Source organism: Oculina patagonica, chromosome 10 (assembly GCF_052425735.1).
Source record: "Oculina patagonica isolate OP01 chromosome 10, crgOcupat, whole genome shotgun sequence".
In the NCBI taxonomy this organism is placed as follows: Eukaryota; Metazoa; Cnidaria; class Anthozoa; order Scleractinia; family Oculinidae; genus Oculina; species Oculina patagonica.
This window is the reverse complement of record NC_135767.1, coordinates 16,659,580-16,675,463: the sequence shown is the minus strand read 5'-3', so window position 1 is coordinate 16,675,463 and position 15,884 is coordinate 16,659,580. Positions and strand designations below refer to the sequence as shown.

The window sequence follows — 15,884 nt, the reverse complement described above, 5'->3', positions numbered from 1 at the left end:
ACGACTTTTTTCCTTATCACAGTCACCAACATTCTAAAATCAAATATTATGGGACTTGATACAATAAGAATTTTCAAATTATCATGGACATTCAGATTCTGTATTCTTGTTTTGCAATTTATGTAGCCTGTTAGTCTCATTGTCCCCCCCCCCCTGAATAAAGCCCCCTTGGAATGAAAGACAGTAAAAAGGCTTGCATTTTATGTTATATATGGTGAACGTTAGAAATAAAAGTAATGTTAGCGACTAGACATCGGTATTTTATGCGCGTCACCAGCACAGATAAACCTGGGAAACCTGGGAACAAGATTGCTCACTTCGAGCAAAAAGAAGGTCGTCCTGCGGTTTTCAAAACACCTCAGTTAGACATCGTATAACTAAAGTTAAATGTCCCGCTTGGCTGCTCAGTTCTCCGATTACAAAAAGATCAACCATTGGAATTCAGATTGTGGGCAGTTTTAATGACTTGAAATGGTAACCGGCTGACTTGAAACTAACTCAGTGTTTCTTTTATTTTACCTGACTCATTTCTGATATTCTTTTAGGCGGAGAATTGTGAAAATGGCGAGGCCGAACACGGTTTGTCGTGGACAGTGAAAGTGCTAGACGCGAGCAAAGATGGCGAAGTGGTGAAATTCACCATTCAAACAAACATTGTAAGTAGATCTCCTATTACTTTGATTATTTTAATATACATACTAATATCTTTGAGCAATGCTGCAGTGTCACCTAAAATTACAACCTCTTTTTAGATGTTTTAAGGATATACATTTGTCTGTGTTTTGCCGAAGCTCCCATGAGCTCTAGCTATATCTGCAAAAGTTCAGGGGGGAGTTTCGATCGAGAAAATGAAATCCGCTGGCGATTCCCTTTTTTCAAACTCCGTTCGGCCCTTTAAGGTCAGGCACTCTTCACACAGGGGTATAAATGGGTACTGGTGAATATTTTTGGGAAACCAAACAAAAAAATGTGGGGTTAAGTATAATTGCGATCAATGTTCCTGTAACCCCCGGCGTGCCCAATCGATGAAATTCGATAATCGATAAAATCGATTGTAATCGATAATAATCGATAGCAATTAATCGATTGATATCGGAAATCGATGAAAATCGATGACCCAAAGAGTTGTGAGTATCGATTTTCATCGATTTTTATCGATTATATTGATTGTCATTGCAATCGTTTGATAATGATTTCAGATATGTTTGCGCTACGCATTGAGTCTTACCTATTGCATTTTTTTCTCAAGGGAAAAAGACTCGCCTGTCTTTACTGAAAATGGGCACTCGTGGTAGCCCTTCACATAATAGCCTGTATTATTATTACGTTCATTTCGTTCTTTTGCTTGACTCGCAGAACTTCGACTAGACAAACTTAGTAAAAGGATGCGTAACGTATCGCCTTACAAATGTTGCAAGAAATGATAAATGGTTCATTTATTATAACCGATAATAATCGATAAAATCGATACAATTAGGAGGATGTGAATTGTGAGTATCGATTTTCATCGATTAATGAAACTAATCGATATTAATCGATTGATTTTTATCGATTATATTGATTATATCGATTGGTTTCCGATGATCGATTTTCATCGATTGGGCACGCCGGGTGTAACCCCTGGCAGACCTCTCAACCTCAAAGAATTGGAAATCTAGAGATCGAGGTAAAAAAATGGGGAGATTTCAGTTAAACCCGGGAGATTCATCAACTTATGGACACAAATGACTAAAACCAGGTCTTAATCAAGTGAAAGTGTTTGATTTCTGTTTATGAATCACTTAAAATGCAATGTGTAGTTCCAGAATTTCCAGAGGGGTGGGGGAGGGGTTTAGGAAAAACCCTTCTGTGGGGGAGGTATGGATAATTTATGTAACAATGTGACTTAAGCAACATAAAAATTAAATTTATTGTTATGGCTTGCATCGTCTATTATATGCATGGCCATGGAGTGTGTGTCTAGTGAACAAACTAATGAAATACCTTTACTAACACACAGAATTGGCACAAGACAATTGGCTTAACAAACCAAATATGACACTAAAAAAGGAATTGTATCCTTAGAGCTTGTGACTCTGTTTACCGTGAGATTTTTTTTTTCTCATCGTGAGTTTTATGGCAAAATCCTGAGACTTGACAGGTCTGCCCCTGGTAAGCTGTGTTATCTTCAAGAAAAACTTTTAACCCTTAACTTTATTTTTGATGTTAGGGTAATGAAAGCGAAGAAGAAAAAGGAGTGATAGTTCTCCGTCAATATGAAGATTTAGAATGGCTGTATCACTGTTTAATAGCACACAATAATGTGGATGGAGTTGTTGTAAGTTGTTTTGTAAATTGTACTTTATTTTGTTTTGTTGTTTTGATTTTGACACTTTGCAGATTTTTGCAAGAGGTGTAAATGCCAAATTATTAATGTGCAAAAAAAAAATAATGGAGTGCCCACCTTAGGAGGGGGCTGTTTTGATTTTTTATCTTCACACTAACTAAAGAATTGATAATAGAAGTTACATAGGCAGCAATGAGGATGACACAGGCACTGGAGCAGGGGGGGGGGGGCAGTTGGGCTGTGCCCCTAAACAAAAACTTGGGAGGGCTCAGCCCCCCACATTTCAGTGCCAAAAAGTATTTCTAGCACAACATTAAATTGGTTTCTCAAGACAATAATAAGATAATAATAATAATAATAATTATTATTATTAATTATTATTAATAATTATTAATAATAATAATTATTATTATAATATAATAATAATAATAATATAATAATATAATAACAACAATTAATATTGTTTTATCAAGATCGTGCTTGACGGGATAATAATTATGGTGTAGGACTATCGACAGAACTCACTTCCAAAACACTACTAGGAGAGGTCCACAATCTGTTGAGATTGTTATTTTGACGAAAATCTGTGGCATCGGCGACTTCTGAGCGTACATTTTCTGCCCGCCTATGTCTAAAGAATAACCCCAAAAAGCACTATAAAGCAGGATCTGATCTGCCTACTTAGTTACATGTATGCGTTGTTACAAAACAATTAGGGACACACCGGACACTGTTAAAGACATTTTGGAGAAATTTTAGTAGGGGATGTGCCTCTCAAGAGGAGCTTGTATAATAGCCCCCTCCCCCTCCCCCCAATGTTTCAAAATGCTCTGCTACTTTTTTAACAAATATAAATTTTGGAACATCTGCACATAATGATATTAAAAACATAAACATTCGATCTCTGGCTAAAGTAAATTCCATATTTCTCAGATACCACCACTACCTCCAAAGCCTGTTACTACAGTTAGTGCTGCTGAGGCCAAGTCTAAAAAACAGTTAGGTGAGTAATCAAGGGAAGATACAATGTGACGACATGAAAAAATATTTGACCTCAGTTTGAGCAATTTACAAATTACCGGTATCCATTCTCTCATTTACTACTAGGAAAAGAGGCCAAGAATATGGTGGCGGATGAATTTTCAAGAGATTGCCGTAACATGGAGAAGTAAGTTCTGGTAAAAATCATCATGGCAATAAGAAAGAAAGGATTAATTTTATAACAAGTTATAAGTATATTTTAGTTTTGGTTAAAATGATTAAGTTAGAGGCAAACAGGGGGCAAATAAACATGCATACTTATTACTATGTAGTTGATTCGATGATATTATTAGTATGCCTACATTGTAACCTTAAACCTGTTAATGACCACCAAAAGGTTTGCATCCTGTAGCAGGGCCTGAAAAAAATGCCTTCTAGAAATGGGAAGTTTTCCTTGGCAAGTAGGTAACCTTTTGTGGTCACTCCCCTGATAAGCAAGGGCCCAGGCAAGGTATCTGCCAACTACATTAAATTTTATAATTACAGAAAAGTAAAGTGAAGTAACCTAAACAAGCATGCAACAGCTCTTGGCATGCAAAATTTGAGAGTTGCTTACAAGTCTGAAGGGCAAGCTGAAATTCATTATTTTTCATTCAAGCCCTAATGAAGTTGTTTTTGTTTTTCTTTTTGAATAGAATAGAATTGGAAATGTAATGTTATGTTATGTTATGTGAATCTCATAAAAGAGACTGATCTTTTCAAATTATAAGCGTGTTGTCTCATTATATGATCTTCCAGGTTTCTTCAACTTGTTGTTGCTCACCCTGCCTTCTCAAAGGATGAAGAGTTGCAAAAATTCCTCAAAGAGGAAAATGTAAGTAATTGAAGATGAGATGTTTCTCTAGCATTATGTCAGACTGCATTACAAGGGGTTAGTTTACAGTCAACTCTCTCTTAACGGACACCTCTGTAAGACGGACACCTCCATAAGACGGACACCTGGTCATGGTCCCTGCCGTTTTTCAGTCATTTTCCTTTAAGAAAACTCTCTGTAAGACGGACATCTCTCTAAGACGGACAACGGACACTTTGAAACCTCCAACGGACACGCACAAAAAGTTATTTTTTAGTGAACAATACTTTAAAAATTGTTATCGACATATAGCATAGTACGTCAGCGCCTTTAGAATACCAAACTTACCAAAAACAATCCGCTAAAACGCATTACTTCCCTGCTTAGGCGTATGGGCACCAAAGATTTAGTTTTCTACTTACAGTATTACTGTTTGTGATTAACAAACAAGTCGAATTTCTGATATTATTTTTGTTCCACTTTATATGTTTTGCTAACGTAAGCGACTCAAAACAGACGTGTATTCGTTGTGCATAGCCGTTTACCTTTATCGTCTCAAAATTTCTGGTGTTAGGTTACTTCGACTCTCTATAAGGCGGACACCTCTCTAAGACGGACAGTTGGGGCCGGTCCCGACGGTGTCCGTCTTAGAGAGAGTTGACTGTAAATCAACTAGTTGGCTTAGGCCAAGAGATGCACTGTGTCAAGTGTAAAGTGAACCCAAAAATACCATGCAAACATCTTACACATTGATGTTATAGTAACTGAAAGCCTCTTAAACAGAGTGGCTCACCAGCTTCATCTGTGTTGAGAGAAGCATTGTAAGAGTTAAGTGTCTTGCCCAAGGACACAACACAGTGAACAATTACATAGATGCATTCCAACTACCGTAAAGATCCATGTATAAGCTGCACCTTTTTCCTCTAAATTCAAGTCAAAAATCGGGGGTGCGGCTCATCTACGGAAACATTGCGGGTTGGAGTTCTAAAAGGCCTAATTAATATTCATAAAAGAAACTTCTCAAGACGTCACTAAACAAATATATAACAACCTGAAAACTTTGTTGTTGTTCACTGTTTTTTGGTTCCTCTGCAAAGTCGTTTGCAAGACGAGTATTACAGTCATAACAAGTGTTCAGGAGTGTTTAGAAGTGATAATCTCGAAAAAATGATATCAAGAGAGCATTCAAGTTTAAGATATTGTGAACTCAAACTAAAAAAGAGGTATGACAAGTGAAATTTCGCTTTCGTAAGACTTAATTTGTAGTAAACATTGCAACAACCACCGTCGCAGTGTTTTGAAACCTTGCTTGTTTGCCCTTGTTTGTGTTCCAGTAGAACTTCACTTGAATTTCAAACTTTATTGTCTGTATATTTTTTCCCCAAAATTTGAGCATCCAAATCGGGGGTGCGGCTTATCTACGGGTGCGGCTTATACACGGAACTTTAGGGTACTTTACATCCAGGGCCGGGTTGTTCGGAAGACGATTAACGCTAACCCAGGATTAAAAGATGATCAAGATTTTAATTTCTCTTGTTTTAAAGGGTTTCCCAAAGCTAATATTTTGTTAAGTTTGAGATTGGTCCATGTCAAAACTGTGGGACAGAAAATATTAACAGAAAACCTCAACGGAATTATGTAAAATTGAAATCAAATTTCATGCTAATCCTGGATTAGCTTAATCGTGCTTTGAACAACCGGGCCCAGCACTTTATAAGCCCAGGAACTGGTGGTCAAGTGACTGTGCACATCATTCACGTCTTGTGTATGTGATGGAGCCTAAAATAACTCCATGGTGCTCTTGCTTTGATTGGACCTCAACTTAGTGGCCATCAAAAAAGTTTACAGCTGTCCACAACAATATTAAATCCTGAATGTGCTTAATGGCTCGTGATCACTAAATTTATCTTGGGTTTCAAGTAACTATGCTGTGTGTCTTAGGACAGTACAGTTAACTCTCTCTAAGACAGACACCATCAGGACTGGCTCTGACTGTCTGTCTTAGAGAAGTGGCCATCTTATAGGGAGTTTAGTTATAATAAAATAACCTAAAAAGGGCAGGGATGGGACCAATGCCAGGTGTCCATCTTATAGAGGTGTCCATTGAGAGAATTGACTGTACAGAGCATTGCAGCTCTGGATGTTTCTTTTGTTGATTTTTAAAAACTTTTTATTTTAATTTTTTTTAGCCACCGGTAAGGACCAAAGTTAAAAAAGGAATGATGGAGAGTTTATCCCGAGCAGTGGGTGACTTTAGACATCATAACCACAAGGTAGATATGATCAGCTTATTTTACTTAATGAAAGGGCCTCGGGAAAATATTTCGCTTCAGAGTAAAGTTGGTTTTTTTGCTCGCTAAAAATGGGGAGTGCAAAGGGAGGGGGACCATGTCCCTGGGTAATAAATCTGTTATTGACCTGGGCTCAGTTGTTCAAAGGTGGTTAATGCTATAAGTTAGAGAAATACTACTCTGAGCATAGTGTAGTATGTTTTGTTGGCATTTTGTTTAGCCATTTATCCAGGGGATAGTGTTATAAATCCTCTCTTCAAACAACTGGCCCCTGAATGATTGGAGTACTTGTGTAGTAATTCAGGTTACTAGAAATTTGGATGTCAGTTCACGAGTATTTAAAAAAAAATTGAACATAGTTGCACTGAAACTGAAATGATATTTAAAATAATAACATTTGAGGCAATTTTAGCTTCGATAAAATGGCAGGATTTTTTTGTTATCAGAAGGATTTACCCAATTCTAGCAGTTGTTGTTGACAGAACACAGCAAAACTGAGCATGCCACAATAACATTGCTAAATAACAAACTAAGTCAGTTTGCAATTATATTTTGTTGATCATTTCAATTTCCTTGCTGTTCTTATAGGATCTTGATGAAGAATTCCAAAAGAAGAGGGATTTTGTAGAGCAGTACACACCACTTACTAAGGAAACCTATTTGGTAAGAGATGCAAACTAACAAATAGTTTCATTTATTCTGTCATTTACTCCTTCACGGGGAATATAGAACCCACTAAAATGACCTGGCTTCCAATGTGCGGCTTTAAAGCTCAGTTGGTAGAGCATCACATGGGTATCACAGGTTCAAACCCCGTTGAAGCTCTAAATTTTTTTCAGGCTTCTTTATCCCAGTTGCTTCATTTGGTGTGTTCAGGGTGAGGATCCTGTCAGTGCTTGAAATGTTTTACTCCTACATCACATCTTTTGGTGTTTTCTGTAGCAATGTAAAATGAAAAGCAAGCTGTTAAAAACGGGGCTTGTGATGAGAAGAAGCTAAATCTAAATACCCTTGTGGTACTGTAATTTACCGTACCCAAATTCGCAAGTAGCCAATCAGAAGCGCGATCTACTGTCCTGATATCCTACGATATCAAGTCACTGACCTGATATGCCCCCATATCACGGTCACTTTGAAGTAAAGTAGTGTTACTGTGTGATGAATTGAAAAGACGTTTTACCAATAGAACAGAACTTCGTAATTTAAATTTAGCGGTGTTAAGCGGTCGTAAAAAGAGAAAAACTTTCCCGCCAAAACTAAACTTGAGCGCGCTCGCCAATTGCGCGATGTTTGCCGAAGAGTACTGAGACATTCAGAGTGAAAAAATTGGAGTCGGAATTTCCAAGTTTTTCGCTAAATTTTAATTTTGAAATGTAGAGAATGAAACTCTAAACAAACGAGTGGAAAAGGCAGAAGAGGAACTTGGTAAAAGTGTCGAAGACCAAGTCATCACAATTTACAGTACGTACCTTGCAAGCATGGCTTCAACAGAGCGAGAAATATAACCGGATTTTTTGCTGAATTTGGGTACGGTAAATACCTAATCGTACCTTTTTGGTACGCTTCGGCTGCATATCAGGCTCGTTTGGTCTCGCCATGGGTATTTTGGCTCGACTGCGTCTCGCCAAAATACGAACCATGGCTCGACCAAACTCGCCTGATATGCAGCCGAAGCGTACCAAAAAGGTACGATTAGGTATAAATACTGTGGAAGGCTCATTATGAAAAAGATTTTTTCTTTTGATATTTTGGGGTGGGGAGGGGGGTGCAGGTTGAGTTATCATGTAATTTCATGGTATCTTATTATTATTTAATATTTTAGTTTATAGTATTGCAATTTATTCTAAATTGTAGAACTGTTCCCTACAGCTTGATTTCAGAATTTTCTTACAAATTTTTTACTTTTCTTACAGAACTTCACAAAAATGGTTCACAGCCAACAGCGTAAGTGATATGACTCTTGAATATGACTCAAGTTTTGGGGATGTACTTCATTTAACATAGACTGTGCACACGGACAGATTTCTGGCTGTTGTTTTACAGCAGCATAAAACAACATTGGGACATCTGTTTGCAGGCTACTTAAACAAGAGACCTATGTGTATTCTTGTGCACACCAGTGTTGAAACCTTAAGTTAGTGTTGAAACCTTATAGGGCCTCTATTGATAGCAGTAATTTTGTAATTTATAATTACTGAAAGAGCAACCCTGTTTAAATAAAGGCACTCTTCTTCTTCTTGTGCCTGCTGTGAAGGCTGTTACAGGTCCTCAAACTTCTTATTTGTGCCTTCAAAGTATGCAGACTTGTTTAAGTCAACACCTTTTGTGTGCTGATTTTTCTTTTTGTGGCAGGTTAAAAAAAATGTTTTGCTAAGTCTATCTTCTACGGAGAACATGCTTTGAGTAAAATAATGTAATTTAAGGGTCTGTAAATTGCTACATTGCAGGATTTTTTTAAATTTTTTTTTGTCTCAGTTTACTTTTTTACTATTTAGTTAGCAGATGACTTGCATTAAGCAAGTGAGAATGAAAAGTTACTTGCCTGGCAAGAGAATATACTTGTCCTGGACGATCGGATGGCTATTTTTTGAGGCCTAAAATAAGTTTTCAAATTAGGATTCACCTCTCTCTTGCACACTGTATCAAGTCAATGAGCAACAGAATATCAGGAACTTCTTTGGGGAGCAGGGAAGGCACAGTGTTAGGAGCACGTACCTCCCACCAGTGTGGTGCATGGTTTTAATCCTGGACCCGGCGTCATGCGGGTTGAGATTCTTGTTGGTTCTTGTCCTTGCTCTGACAGTTTTTCTCTAGGTTCTCCATTTTTCCTCCCACCACAAATACCAGCACTTCTAAATTCTAATTTGATTGGGAAAACATGGCCCCAACAATCTTCTAGCTAAAAAACATGTATATTAAATAAAGGTACCAGTAATTTATTTTTTGGGAGTTTTTTTTTTTGGGGGGGGGGGGTGGGGGGGGGGAGGAGGTACTGTTTCTGTGTGTGTTTCCATGGTGATGGTGTCTTGTATTGCAGGTGCTGCATTAGCAGTAAATGATTTCAGTTCTACCCTCATGACAGCTGCTACTAATGATGATAACAGCACCAAGGCATTGAAAGGGTTTGTCAGCATTAAACTTCTCCCTACAATATCAATACATAATCAAGTAGATGTGTTGTAAGAATATAGAAAGCAATCAAGAAGTTTTGTTTCGACGGTTTCGGTTCGGTGTCACATCATCAGTGTTGAAACCTTGGACCACTAGATGAAGAGTCCAACTTGGTGATGAAGCCTCAGTGCCTCCTACTCATTGGAGTGAACTATTTTCCCCTCTATTTTATTTAATTCTTTCTTCCTTGTCTTTCAGGAATTTTGTAACTTTTTCTAGTGCACTAAATGGTGTCAAGGTAAAAAGCTGTGGCATTTATAACATATTTTTATTTTAATAATACATTTTGTTAATTGTTTATTACTTATGTTGTTTAATTGCTTACTAAAGTTGCTGTGTTGTATTTCAGGAATCACTTGATGTAATGTCCACAAATGATGACAACACCTTAGGATTTACGTTAGAACTTTACTCTAGATACATGGAAGCAGCAAAGGTGTGTGAAATGCCTGTAAACTTAAAAAAAATGCCTTCCATAAGTATCATAAAATTACATAAAAAAGCCCTGAAGTTATTTTTGTCACAAAAGCCTTTCTGGTGAGGTTTGAGTTCTTTTCCAATGTGAGGTGTATGTATAAAAATAATAAGGTCAGCCTCGAGCCAAAGTGGCGCATACTGCCGGAGCTTATCCCGGTTTCCTTAGCATTAAGCAGCTAGGAGTATTTCTACTCCCCCCTGGATGGGATGCTAGTCCATCGCAGGGAACCCCCCAGCATTATTTCACCGGTACCCATTTAAACACCTGGGTGGAGAGAGGCACTATGAGAGTAAAGTGTCTTGCCCAAGAACACAACACAGTGACCCCCGCTAGGGCTCGAACCCGGAACGCTCGCTCCGGAGTCCGGCGCGCTAACCATTAGGCCACCGCGCCTCCCTGTGAGGTGTATGTATGAGATTATTATTATATGGAAAGGAATGTGGGTTTCAAACATCGCTGGGCTTAAATTTTAAAGAGATTTTACATCTTAAACACACTAGCGGGATGTAAGAATGCAATTCGGTAAATGGTTTTTAACTGACTAAACATAACTACAAGAACACACAATACAACGTCTATACAGTCTTCAAAACAGCATACTGTATATCAGTAGTGTAGCAGCTCTCGTAAGCTTGTAATTCTACTGGTCCTCTAGTGTAGCAGTTGCTATAATTGTTTCTGGGGCTAGGGGCATTGTTCCTGTTGTTTTTTCTATTGTTCTCTCGAAGGATAGCGAGCCATTCATGTAATGCACCTATCAATGTTAAGCCCGAGGGGGGGGGGGGGTCGGGCAAGGGGTGGGGATTTTGACATTTTCTATAAAAAAAAAAGTCAAATTCCCCACCCCCGGGACAAAATAATTGGTCAAAATCCCCACCCGGGAGCAATGAAAGGTTGTCAGATGTCCTTCAAACCTTGTTGCAGGGGATCATATACGATCAAAATCCCTACCCTGGGGCAATCACGTACGATCAAAATCCCTACCCTGGGGACCGAACGATCAAAATCCCGTGGTTAGCGCGACCCCCCCCCCCCCCCCCCCTCGGGCTTAACATTGATAGGTGCATGAGACCTTGTGAGAGCTGCTGCAAGAGGCGACCTGTATAAGGCAAAATAAGCCCTACAAAAGACCCGGCGTATCCAATCGAACAAAATCGAACCAAAAACCAATCGAACCCAATCGAACACCAATCGTTCGATTGGGTTCGATAATCGAACAAAATCGAACATTTATTTTGCTGTGAGTTCGATTTTTGAACCAATCGAACCAATAGAACACAATCGAACACAGTCGAACACAATCGAACACAATCGAACGCAATCGAACTCAATCCGATTCGATTTTGTTCGGAATACGTCTCTTTATAAGTAAATCAGGCAAGACTCATCAGGAGGCCGGTGCACCGCACAAAATGTCCGCAATATAAACAAACAGGAGTTCGGTAATCGAACGTTCGACCGAGTACGAATGTCGACTGTTAGGTAATCGAACGTTCTATTTTGTTCGATTGTCGACTGTTCGGTAATCGAACGTTCAATTTCGTTCGATTGACCAAATTTTATTGTGAGTTCGATTATGTTCGATTACCGAACCCAATCGAACGATTGTTGTTTGATTGGGTTCGATTACCGAACGTTCGATTGGATACGCCGGGAAAAGAGGGCCTTTAATCAGAGCGATTGGCTCTCAGTACAACCCATACTTATGATTAGGGGTATTTTTTAGGACGTTTTCTGCCGGGCGGAGCTGCATTTTTGCCGGTTTTAGGGTCCATTGTAGGGGACTGGGGGCTTATATTCTATTTCCGCCCGGTGGAGCTTAGTTTATGTTGGTTTTAGGGCTCATTTTGGGGGTCTGGGGGCTTATATTCTTTTCTGCCGGGTGGAGCTTAGTTTATGTTGGTTTTAGGGCTCATTTTGGGGGTCTGGGGGCTTATATTCTTTCCTGCCGGGTGGAGCTTAGTTTATGTTGGTTTTAGGGCTCATTTTGGGGGTCTGGGGGCTTATATTCTTTCCTGCCGGGTGGAGCTTAGTTTTTGCCGGTTTTAGGGTCCATTGTGGGGGACTGGGGGCTTATATTCTATTTCCGCCCGGTGGAGCTTAGTTTTTGCTGGTTTTAGGGCTCATTTTGGGGGTCTGGGGGCTTATTCTTATTCTGAAGGTTCTGTACCCAGAAAGATGACAAACTCTGCTTGACAGCGCACTGTTCCAAACCATTTACAATGGTATCTGTTCTCACTATCTTTTTATAGGAGATGCTCTTCCGTCGAACATGTAAGCTGGTGGAGTTTGAGAACGCTACAAAAGCATTGGAAAAAGCTAAACCCAAGAACCAAGAAGCGGTAAGCTTTTAGTGAATCAATATTTTCACGAAGGCAAGCATGTTGCATATTTAACACTGATCAGTTGGCCCCCGTTTCAATACTTTATTGAACGTGGAAGAACCCTTAGCTACACTCAGTCGGGGGAACAAGTGCCAGTTGATGGCGACATCACTTCTCCGAGAAGTGACTGAGCCCGCGGTTCTCGTCCCAGAAGTTGCTAAGCAACATGGCGTATTTGTACGCGCGATTGCTTTTGGAGTACTCGTGAACGCTCGTGCTAGTTTTTGATTGGATGAAATAATTCGGGAATTCTTCTAAAAAGAGACCGAAAGAAGTTCGAATTAGCGGGGTGGGAGGAGGGGGTCTTGTTATCAAGGGTTCGTGTTATCGCTTTTCAACTGGTAGTTTTCACATACTGCACAACAAAAAAGGATCGATCGGTATCATCATAGAAATTCATTTCATATAATCATAGTAATTCATTTTACATTTATCAACAATTGTCTGCACCAGTATTTTTAGATTACTGTTGTTGCACAAGCCAAGCAAAAAGCCTCTAGTCCCTGGTGTTCTATATTCGGAGAGGCGTATACCATAAAGTAATAACGATAATATTTCCTAAGCTTATTTCGTTCAAAAGGTGTTGCGGTGGGTTTACTATAAAGTGAGCTTATATTCGGAGAGGCTTCTTATCGTGAGAAATCTTTCGTTTTAGAAATGGTCGAGCTTGGATTTGGAAGGGACTTAGGTACACGTAAGAATAGCGCGTGGTAAATCTTTTTAAACGTAACTGTGTGAAATGCAAAACATGTTCTACAGTGATCAAATGAGCACTGAAAATTAAAACAGTCTTGATTTACTACCTTTTTCAGCTTCAAAAAGCGAAAGAAGATGCAGAAGAAGCTTACAATAAAATTTCAGAAGTTGCAAAGAAAGAGGTGAGCGGTTACAATCTATTTATCTTTTGTGTCCTGTGACGTATAATTGAGGTTTCGTAAAGTCTCTACAGGAAGTTGTGTTACAGTGCTCCCCAGTCTCTTTTGCAGTTTTTGCTCGAGACGTCACGCAACGCTTTTCTTCAACGCGACCACAATGATCCTAAGTACGGCCAGGCGTAACACAACACACGAGTTCAGTAGGCGAGAGTGTAAAACGAACTCTTCCTTCTTATTGTTTCGCCTCCTAGTTTTGCCTTTGTCTCCCCCCCTCCCCCCTCCCGATTACGCACAGTGACGTTTACCACGTGCAAATTTGGCAACAGACAGTGCGATATTTAATTTCGCCTTGTGCAGTTCTCTGCATACAAATGTTTTATATTTACGTAAGCAATTCCTTGTTTAGTCATAGACAATCTTTTCTCTGTTTGCCCTCAAATACAGCCTTATTAAATGCTACGAACACTTTTTCGTCGTTCTTTTTGATAGATTATTCGTTACAACGAGCAAAGGGTGTTGAGCCTGCAGTCAAGTCTTATCCAGTACGCTGAGTCGCGGTTAAAGAACGGAAGAGATACGTACGCCATATTAGCCAAACTATTGAATGACTTCAAAAAATCTTCTTGAATAAAATAAATAGTAGGCCCGAATGATGTGGCCAGCTATACTTTTTTTAATATTCCTTTTATAATGAAATGTTAATTTTGGGATAATGCGATTGGTACGAAAATTCATTCTAAGTTGGAGCTCGTTTATCTAAAGGCATTAAATGAATGTGAAAATGAAATTTGAGGAGATTGACATCTCGTGTATTGAGAGTGCCTTCTCCGCAACAATCATTTAGTAGTGTTGAGTAATAGTAATTTTAAGGAATTTTGCATAAACGCAAGAAATATTAGAATATTGCAATATAAAAACCTTGAATTAATCAAGGTTAAATTACAATTGAAACAAATAGTCTTTTATTCAAATTCAAAAATGTCCATGTACTGTGTGATAAAGTAAAATTTCCACGTAATGCTTTGTTGTACTGACTGCATGCAATCTTAAAAGAGACTATGTCACGGGGATTTGACCAGATTTTTGAACAGCGAAAATTTTTATTTGTGTCGCAGGAAACCAAAAATAATAGTCCATTTTTATTAAAAAATGCTATATTATGGCACTGAAACTGTTAACGAGCATGTTTGGCTTCAGATGGCTAGGATGGAAATGGATTGCAACTTGAAAAATTAAGGCTTACTTTTTCAAGTTGTTTTTGCGCGTCTTCAAAGAATCGATATTTTAAGCGGGGGCTTTCTATCCGCAAATTTAGGTTATATCTTACTTAAGGTGTTCAAAGATTATGTTTTTATGGCTTAAGTTGCCTATCACTAATTTCAAAACAGTTTAGACCAAAAATCTGTAAAATCCCCGCGACATAGCTCCTTTAATCAAGGTTAAAGTGCAATTAAAACAAATAGTATTTTATTCAAATTAAAAAAAGGCCATCTAATGTATGATATAGTGAAATGTTTCCGTGATGCTTTGTTGTACTGATTGCATACAAACTTTAATTAAGTTAGATTATCCGTTAGAATCTTCCCCTGAGAAAATACGTTTGCACAAATTAGAAATGAATTTCATTTATACTACCTTTTCCTCACAAGTCCAGTTAGCAAAATGACTGTATGCAATGTTTTGTCAAATTGAATGTTGACTATAATTACAGTTCATTGATTCAAAATGTTTGAGGATATTGTACCTTTCATTTTGAAAGAAAATTAAACCATTTATTGACAACTTGTTTGTGTGCATCTTGTTTAATTTAAAGATGAATTCCAGTCCGTACTGCGCAATCTCGGCTGCAATGTTTATGTGAGCCCACACGAAGGGAATGTTTACAAGCAAAACTAAAAATTCCGCGACAAACTTACCTTTTTCTTCATTGTTAACGCCAGATATCCTTGCAGAACAAATAATAACGAGTAGAAGAACCTTGATGCTATTTCAAACCGACGTTTTAGCTCATCGGAACTTCTTGAACGAAACGAACTGTAATGGCGGACTATAAAACGTCATGTATGCTGTCACCGAAGTGTAACGTTTCAACGAATTCAAAACAAAAACGTAAACAAACCCCGAGTCTGCGCAGTACGGACTGGAAATCATCTTTAATAACCCATGAGTTGGCTCACAATGATTACAAATCTGTGTAGGTTTTCCAATAAATAAAGTGGCTTTAAAGTTATTTGCTATGTGTTTCCATGGCAACACTTACACGGTAAAAGTGTTCCTTTAATATACAGTAGAACCCCTATCTATTAAGCGGCCACCCTCGGAGAAATGGCAACTGGCCGATTAATAGGGGTTCGTTAACATAAGGCCTTTTAGAAAGGTGACGTTATTTCAACACTGAATAGCGCGAAAACGAATCACGGAATCACATAACACAACAATAATCCCGTGTTTAAATGATGTTATCAGCCATCAAGCCAAAAATTGTATATTACAACCTTGCTGGCCGCTAAATAGGGGCAAAAGCT

General features: G+C 38.6%; 1 protein-coding gene across 1 annotated transcript; it reads left to right on the top strand.

Moving 5' to 3' along the window:
* The first annotated feature begins 342 nt into the window (after nt 1–342).
* On the top strand, nt 343–15,141 carry LOC144629084 (sorting nexin-5-like). Its single transcript, XM_078487270.1, has 15 exons — nt 343–474; nt 546–656; nt 2,210–2,317; nt 3,260–3,329; nt 3,434–3,494; nt 4,106–4,181; nt 6,350–6,433; nt 7,040–7,114; nt 8,365–8,395; nt 9,489–9,573; nt 9,821–9,860; nt 9,972–10,058; nt 12,353–12,442; nt 13,297–13,362; nt 13,849–15,141. The coding sequence occupies exons 1-15, from the start codon at nt 472–474 to the stop codon at nt 13,984–13,986; spliced, it is 1,125 nt and encodes a 374-aa protein (XP_078343396.1). The 5' UTR covers nt 343–471; the 3' UTR covers nt 13,987–15,141.
* The last annotated feature ends 743 nt before the right edge of the window (nt 15,142–15,884 follow it).